Here is a 9211-nt window from a genome sequence, read left to right on the forward strand (position 1 = left end):
TTCTGCCTGCTCTCTGCCATACCTGTTTGCCACTGTTTGACCCTTGCCTGTTTAACTACGAACTCTGCTTTAATAAAGCTTGCACATGGATCCAATCCTGAGTCCCGCCTCGTTACAGTAAGAACGATGTTAAATCCTAGAAAAATGCTTAAACATGCAAGCAATGTGTTAAATCATTCTAGAAACATGGTAACAATGATGCTAAATCCTAGAAACATGCTAGCAATGTGTTAAATCGTTCTAGAAACATGGTAACAACAATGCTAAATCCTAAAAACATCCTGAAACATGCTAGCAATGTGTTAAATAATTCTAGAAACATGCTAAAACATGCTAGCAATGTGTTAAATCATTCTACAAACATGGTAACAACAATGCTAAATCCTAGAAACATGTTGAAACATGCTAGCAATGTGTTAAATCATTCTAGAAACATGGTAACAACAATGTCACATCCTAGAAACATGCTTAAACATGCTAGCAATGTGTTAAATCATTCTAGAAACATGGTAACAATAATGCTAAATCCTAGAAACATGCTAAAACATGCTAACAATGTGTTAAATCATTCTAAGAACATGGTAACAACGATACTAAATCCTAGAAACATGCCAAAACATGTTAGCAATGTGTTAAATCATTCTAGGAACTTGGTAACAAAGATGGTAAGTCCTAGAAACATGCCAAAACATGTTAGCAATGTGTTAAATCATTCTAGGAACATGGTAACAATGATGCTAAATCCTAAAAACATGCTAAAACATGCTAGCAATGAGTTAAATCATGTTAGAAACATGCTAGCAACATGCTAATCATGTTAGCAATGTACTATCCATCTATCTGTCTGCTTTTCTGACTATTGCCTTCAAAACCTTCAAACTTTAGCTTTAAATCTAATGTCAAACTGAAAAGCTTCAAACTTCAAGCTTTTCTGTTTAGGCTTTCTCAAGCCAACATCAAAGTTCATCTTGACAAACCTTTTCTATCTAGTTCATGTTTAAAGTGCATTAACCATGAAATAAAATATTGGGGTCTCTAGATCCTAAACTGAACATGAAGGTTGAACTCGATATCAAATGTTTCTCCTCGTAGATCCATTGTCAAAGAGTGTTGGCCTTCAGCCACTGGCATCACTGCCCAATAAACTGCTCAGCGCAGGATTACTCTTACCGCGATCTGCTTAATAACTGCAGTGCTTTCTCACATTGCCCATGTTGGAAAAACAAGACTGTTATCTGATGATTGAGAGTGTTTTGGGGCCAACAAAGGCTGTTTTGGATAGTTTTGGACATGGCAATGGATGAAAACATTTCCAGAGAAGTGAACCAGGACTGATTTCACTCCAAACTACGTTTATAGCTGCAATGTTCTTCCACTCAGACACATCTTTGCACTTGAGTGTGTAACTCCTGAATAAGCTTGTTGTGACAATGGCCTCACCTGTAAGCCGGTTTCTCAGGATCTGGGTCAGGCCCCCTTTGTCCAGAATTAGCAAGAGGACCTTGAAGCCTTGATTCGTGATGAGTGACTTTATGGCGTCATTATGGAGAGGAGCTTTACTGCAACGCATCAGTCTAGAAAGCAATGTGACATTATTGAGGTGTTATATTACCATTACACTTTCATTAAAAGCATATCAGATATCAAAGTGAAAAATGAACAGGATACAATGGATAATAGGAGGTCCCATTAGTTAATGCATTAAAGGGATAGTTCATCGAAAAATAAAAATTCTGTCATCATTTTAGTTCTTCTTGATCAACCTTGAACCTTGTTCTGTTGAACACAAAAGAAGATATTTTGAAGAATGTGGGTAACCAAAGAGTTGCCACCAATTAACTTTTTATTCAGTGTAGGAACTAGGAAGATACAAAGCAATAATTGTTTCTATGTTCTATGCAACCTCATATTAATAATTATTTATCACAATAAAGGAGATGCATCGGAAATAACATGTCGTGTCATTATGTTTTTCTCTAAGTGGTGACAGCTGACTTCCCATTTCCAAGAGACTGTCACACGCTAAAGCTTTAGTAATTGAGCTAAGACTAATCAGGCACCAAGGAGGATTTATGGGTCATAGATATCAGGAGTTGTCACTCTTCCAGAACCAGGACACCTTACTTTTCATTGAAATTACCAGTTTTATGAGTGAACAAGTCAGAATACCAAGTCATTGAATTCTGACTGAGTGTTATTCAAAGATCTCTAACTTAAACAAAAGCATTATTTTAGTTCATAAAGACTTAATGATGTCATATAGTATTTTGTAATATATTTGGTGTCAGTTGATTAAGGCTTAATCAATTGTTAAATACACTTAATCTGGATGGTTAGCAGCGTCATAAGAAGCAGCCAATGACGTTTCCATACGCACTGTTGTTGCATTTTTATCTGGTAAACACTAGATGGCACTAAAAGCACTTCAACTTATCCAAGTGTGCTAGAGAGCCAAAATAATAATAATCATCATCATCATAAAAATAATAAAATTGTTTGTTGTTAATCCTAGGTTAAATTTTCAGGGCCTTTTTTTTTTTTTTTTTTTTTTTTTTAAATGAAATTAATCAACTGATAAAAAATCAGCTGTTTTTCAGTGTCATATTCAGGTAGGTTAATTAATTTTTGTATTCAGGTATTTATTACTGCTAAAGTAACTCATGTACAATGTTTTCATATTAAGTAAAATACTTTTCAAAGCGACCATAGGGGTGGATTACAGTAGTTTGTTTGTTTTTTTTTTTTTTTTTTTTTCCAAAAAAAATTCTGGTTTATATTAAAATATATCGAGTACTTATCTTTAATCTAAAGAAGAAACAACTTTGATATTTGAATACAGTTTAATGGGGAATTTGCGCCCACTGGAGGAAAACTACTCTGTTACTATCGAGCAGCAAGCTTTTACTTTTGCCAACAATGTTCCTGAAAGGCGCAGAATCGGACAGTCCGACTCATTTCAAAGAATCGGTTCGTTCGAACAGTTCGTTTCAAATAAATGATTCACGCTTCTATTACGTCATGACGCAGTTACGTCCTTGCTGCGGCTATGATTCAACTTTTTGTAACAACTATCATGAATTTATTTTGAAATTGTACTTATTCAGTTAGCTATATTGTGGTGTGAGATAGGCCTACTTTATCAATTAAAATATTGGGCATTCAACACATCTCTCGGTTTTATGGGAAAATTTACTTTTTTGCTTTATTTAATATTCTAAAGAGGAACTTAAAGACTTCTTTTATTTAATTTATTTAATAATTTTTTTACATTCACTAATGCAAGTTTACTAATAAAAAAACTCAACTTTATGGTTTTGTTTGCTGAAGTAAGACTGGACAGTAGAGTTTTTGAAAGCTATAAAGAGTGTAGAAGTTCGTAAGCTTTACAAAGTTTTTATTTGATATTTTTATAACGACTGAACCACTATGCTGACTTTATATTAGTACCCCATGACACTTTTTATTATTACTTTTTTTATGTTTTTATATAAAAGTAAATATATATATCCATATCCATATATATCCATTATAGTAAGCATAATTGCATTACAATGTTAAATGTTTGCATATGAAGATTTTTCAGATTTAACAATACTACAGTTCATTTTTCATCTGTTGGCTGACAAGTTCTACACGAATCGTTCTACTGATTCAACCAAAAGATTCGACTCAAAGGAACGATTCGTTCACGATTCCCTAGGAAGGAGACGATACTTCCGCCATCCTGAACCATGGCTGCTGCAACTCGCAAAAAAGCTCTGAGATTTTTCTCGCAGTTCGGAGCCTTTATCCTGACCCGATTCGGGTTCTGGAACTGCTTCAGCATGTTGATGCTGTTTGCGGAGCGCGCGGATGTGAAACGGTACGTGAAAAGCTCAGTAGATCGCCTGCAGTGATGCAGTATAAACACGTGTATCATGCAGTCATTTAACAAAAGAATATTCATAATGAAAGTGCTTGTGCTTAAACTGGATTTGACAGACCTGTTCGTGCATCATCATGCGTAAACTGCGGTTTTGCAATGCCTTTAAATTTCATTCAAAGAATTGACAAAGACCCCCACCTCCACCTCCCCACATAAAGTTGCCAAAATGTTAAATGTAGCTGATATCCATCCTTTTTCTTCCTTATTTAGGAAGCCAGACATCCAGGTGCCTTACCTGTACATAGACTTGGGAGCTGCGGTGTTGTGTGCCAGCTTCATGTCCTTTGGGGTGAAGAGAAGATGGTTCGCTCTGGCTGCTGCCATTCACTTGGCCCTCAGCTCATATGTGTCCTATGTGGGTGGACAGGTCCATTATGGAGACTGGTTAAAGGTAAAAACATACATGACTCATTCGTGTATAACTTTTGTAATAGTAGTCTTTCTAGTGGCACCAAAAAAGTAATGCAAAAGTAAAAAACAAACCAAAAAAACTATGCCGTAGATCGCAGCAGTGATGTATTTTGTAAGTTTGCATCACCCTGGTTCCCTCAACAAAACTCCAATAGGTTTTTTCAGTTGGCTTTTGGATTTATGCAGAAAATAAGCTCTGTGACCAACAAAATGTATGAGTCATTCATGATAGTTCACCCAAAAATGAAAATTCTGTCATTAATTACTAAATCTGTTCATCATATAAAACAATCAAGTCTCTTCAGAAAATTTGGACTAAACCGCTCAAATCGTATGGATCAGTTTCACGATCTCTTTATGAACATTTTGAAGCATCAAGAGACAGAAAGCGCTCAGATTTCATTAAAAAGATCTTCATTTGTGTTCCAACGATAAATGAAGGTCTTACAGGTGTGAAACAACATGAGGGTGAGTAATTAATGACAGAATTTTCATTTTTGGGTGAACTGTCCCTTTAAATAAACACAACTTTTATCAATTTTGCAGCCTAAATACAATCACTAGCAGTAAAAAGCTAAACGTAGGCTATAAACAAACTACACCACAGTCACATGACTTCAACATCACTACCATTAAAGGTGCCATAGAATTGAAAATTGAATTTTACCTTGGCATAGTTGAATAACAAGAGTTCAGTACATGGAAATGATATACAGTGAGTCTCAAACTCCATTGTTTTCTCCTCCTTATGTAAATCTCATTTGTTTAAAAGACCTCCGAAGAACAGGCGAATCTCAACATAACACTGACTGTTACGCAACAGTCGGGATCATTAATATGTACGCCCCCAAATTTATGCATATACCAGCCCATGTTCAAGGCAAGGCAGTATTAACGTCTGGATGTGCACAGCTGAATCATCAGACTAGGTAAGCAAGCAAGAACAATAGCGAAAAATGGCAGATGGAGCGATAATAACTGACATGATCCATGATTACATGATATTTTTAGTGATATTTGTAAATTGTCTTTCTAAATGTTTCGTTAGCATGTTGCTAAAGTTACCATCGTTTCTTACTGTATTCACGGAGACAAGAGCCGTCATTATTTTCATTATTAAACACTTGCAGTCTGTATAATTCATAAACACAACTTCATTCTTTATAAATCTCTCCACCAGTGTGTAATGTTAGCTTTAGCCCCGTTACCACGGAGCACAGCCTCAAACTCATTCAGAATCAAATGTAAACATCCAAATAAATACCATACTTACATGATCTGATGCATGCACGCAGCATGCATGACGAACATCTTGTAAAGATCCATTTGCGCTGAATCGGCGCATATTTAATTATGCCCCAAAATAGGCAGTTAAAAAAATTAATAAAAAAATCTATGGGGTATTTTGAGCTGAAACTTCACAGACACATTCAGGAGACACCTTAGACTTATATTACATCTTGTGAAAAAGCATTCTATGGCACCTTTAAAGGGTTAGTTCACCCAAAAATGAAAAATCTGTCATTAATGACTCGCCCTCATGTTGTTCCACACCTGTAAGACCTTCATTCATGTTCAGAACACAGATTAAGATATTTTTGATGAAATCTGAGGTTTTTTTTTTTTTCATCCCCCATAGAAAGCAACAAAATTACCACATTCATGGTGCAGAAAAGTATTAAAGACATCATTAAATTGTCAATGTGTCTACAGTGGTTCAAGGTTAAAGGGTAGAGAGGAAATTGTTGAATAAAGTCATTATTTTTGTTTTGTTTTTGCACTCAAAAGTATTCTCGTCGCTTCATAACTTTAAGGTTGAACCACTGTAGTCACATGGACTATTTTAACGATGTCTTTGCTACTTTTCTGGACCTTGAATGTGGTAATTTCATTGCTTTCTATGGGAGATATACAAATAAAAAACCTCCCGGATTTCATCAAAAATATCTTAATTTGTGTTCTGAAGATGAACGAAGGTCTTACGGGTGTGGAACGACATGAGGGTGAGTAAATAACAGAATTTTCATTTTTGGGTGAACTAACCCTTTAACCTTCCTACATCCCTTTCCCTGAAAGTTTGAGTTAGAACAGTTTGAAAGAGTGTGATTATAAACACAATGAGGCTGTGAAAGCAAACTAGTGAGTATATGAGTTTACAGGTTCACTGTGATGTTCAATGTCAACCTCTAGAGTCCCATATTTACACTTGTTAGAAACCGCTTTTTTCAGGACAAGTTCAAAATCACAAGGCAGTTTTACTGATGTATTTTATGCTGCAGAGTCTTAGCAGGTCTACAATAATATTTCCTCCTTGTTGAAACTCTATTGGTCACAAAAACAAATAGCCCCAACTGCTACTAACATGAAAATTAACCTATGAATTTGTACAAATTATACTTTTCATTCTACTTCTAGTTCTACTTTTATGGATCTTCCTATTTACCTCTGACTGTTCATGCAAATCCATTTTTCATATCACGTCCACCCAAGGGATTAACCATCTGCAATATAGTGTTATATAACTGCAGTAATATCTCTGTTTGATCATAATACAGCGGTCAAAGGAAGGTTTGTTGGAATGTCAAATTGCTTGTGATGAAATGCTGCTTAGAGCATATAATAATTCATATAAATGAGACTCCAGCCACATGATTTTACTCCTAACCTCCACAGGTGAGGATGTACTCCAGAGCGATGGCCATCATAGGAGGGTTTCTGGTGCTGGCCAGTGGAGCAGGAGAGGTTTACAGACAGAAACCTCGCACACGCTCGCTTCAGTCCACTGGACAGGTCTTCCTGGGGATTTACTTGATATGTATGGTAAGTCACTGCACTGGTCTCACAGAGACCGATCACACTGTCATACTGTATTGAATCAGTGTTGCCAAGTCTGTGGTTTTCCTGCAGAATTGGGCTACTTTTACACTGTTGCCGAGGGTTGTTTTTCATGTCTGTGGTTTGAAGCGACCCCAAATAACATGATTTTTAGCCCCTGGAATGCAAATTTGACAGGGAAACGCTGCCAAAAACACAGATTTTACCCCATTGAATGCCCACACACCCCCCGAAACATGTTTAGGCTAGATTTGAGTAGCAATTGGGCGGGTTTTGTTGTGAAAACCTGGCAACCCTGAATAGAATGCTGTTACGCTTCCCAGGATTCCACAGGTTTTTATGGAAAAACCTGTGAATATTAAGGAATTTTAAATTGGCAATTTGCAGGCCTGGAAAGTCAGAGAATTAAAATAATTATCAGATATAAAATATTTTGTAAATTCTAAGAAAGAAATTACTATTACTATATGTATGCAGCTCACTAAGAATTTTTAAAACAGTAGTACATTATTCACTGATTATTCAATTAAGCCCTACTTAAATGTAAACTAAATTAATCATTATTAATTCAACCTAAAATAATTAAACTAATTTTGCATACTTAATATTTAGTGTGACTGAACATAACATGTTGCATTGTGCTGAATGAATTCATGTGATCATTAATAGCCTTAAAGTGATAGTTTACCCAAAAATTAAAATTTTGTCATCATTTACTCACCCTCATGTCGTTTCAAACCTGTAAGACTTTCATTCATCTTCAGAACACAAATGAAGATCTTTTTGATGAAATATGAGAAATTTCTGTCCTTCCATCAACAGTCTACACAACTACCACCTTTTCCTTGCTAAAAAAGCATAAACTATCAATCAGACGACAGAAGGCATGTAGTAGATTGTGTGCAACAGGTTTTCAGTAGAGTTTTAAACATGTTGATAATACAAAGGTCTTAGAAATGAATGTATTGAAGATGATACTGTAGGATTTATAGGGTTAATATTCCTGATATTATTATGTCTCCTCCAGGTGTACTCTCTACAGCACAGTAAGGAGGACCGGCTGGCCTACTTGGACCATATTCCTGGTGGTGAGATAACTGTCCAGCTCCTGGTGGTTGTGTTTGGTGTGCTTGCGCTCGCCTACCTCTCGGGCTGCTACGTGCGAGTGGCCTCCCAGATCCTGGCAGTTCTGTTACCTTTGGTTGTGCTGTTCATCGATGGCAACATCGGTTACTGGCACCGCACCTGCCGCGTGGAGTTCTGGAACCAGATGAAGCTCATCGGGCAGAGCATCGGCATCTTTGGAGCAGTGCTTATTCTAGCCACAGACAGCTAAAGATATAGAGATATGACAACATCTCTGTACAGGCAGCGCTTAGGACAAACAGGAGAGATCGAGCGTGTGTCTCAGGGGATCGTGTGAGTTAAAGAAAATAATGCTCAAAAACTGTGTGTACACTCAAATGTGGAGAGGATACAATTCCCAGCTTGCTCTGGAGTCTCCGATCGCAAGCACAAAGTCTTCAAAAGACAGTTTACATTGCATTTGTTATCTTTTTAATGCATTATTTAATGTTTAAGAATGACTAGAAGTCTTAAAAAATTAAATTAAAGTTGAATGATGAATTAAGGGGAGTTTGGAAACACATTATTGTCATTTTTGGTGTTCTTAAGCTGTATAGTAATGTGGGGTTTTTCCCATGTTACAGACATTTAAAATGCCACTGCATTTTTTGCTGCTTGTATTTAGTTTGCATTCCTTATACAACTTCTATACAATCAGAATGTCATTAAACAAAAAATCATTGTTTTGTACGGAACATACAAAATCATTTGATTATTACATGGGTGTGTGTGTGTGTATACACAGGTGCTGGTCATATAATTAGAATATCATCAAAAAGTGAAACTTGTATATTTTATTCATTCATTACACACAGACTGATATATTTCAAATGTTTATTTCTTTTAATTTTGATGATTATAACTGACAACTAAGGAAAATCCCAAATTCAGTATCTCAGAAAATTAGAATATTGT

General features: G+C 36.0%; 1 protein-coding gene across 1 annotated transcript; it reads left to right on the top strand.

Moving 5' to 3' along the window:
* The first annotated feature begins 3665 nt into the window (after positions 1-3665).
* tmem101 (transmembrane protein 101) lies at positions 3666-8995 on the top strand. Its single transcript, XM_048171291.1, has 4 exons — positions 3666-3862; positions 4136-4316; positions 7010-7156; positions 8199-8995. Exons 1-4 carry the CDS (start codon positions 3732-3734, stop codon positions 8505-8507), a joined length of 768 nt encoding a protein of 255 aa, XP_048027248.1. The 5' UTR covers positions 3666-3731; the 3' UTR covers positions 8508-8995.
* Positions 8996-9211: the final 216 nt, after the last annotated feature.

The sequence above is a fragment of the Megalobrama amblycephala genome, linkage group LG20 (genome assembly GCF_018812025.1).
Source record: "Megalobrama amblycephala isolate DHTTF-2021 linkage group LG20, ASM1881202v1, whole genome shotgun sequence".
In the NCBI taxonomy this organism is placed as follows: Eukaryota; Metazoa; Chordata; class Actinopteri; order Cypriniformes; family Xenocyprididae; genus Megalobrama; species Megalobrama amblycephala.

What these genes read in the sequence shown, in the direction of transcription:
- tmem101 (XM_048171291.1), top strand. Translation starts at nt 3,732, where the DNA reads ATGGCTGCTGCAACTCGCAAAAAAGCTCTGAGATTTTTCTCGCAGTTC. An exon ending in ATTATGGAGACTGGTTAAAG is followed by an intron (nt 4,317 to 7,009) that starts GTAAAAACATAC and finishes TAACCTCCACAG; the next exon opens with GTGAGGATGTACTCCAGAGC. An exon ending in GGATTTACTTGATATGTATG is followed by an intron (nt 7,157 to 8,198) that starts GTAAGTCACTGC and finishes TGTCTCCTCCAG; the next exon opens with GTGTACTCTCTACAGCACAG.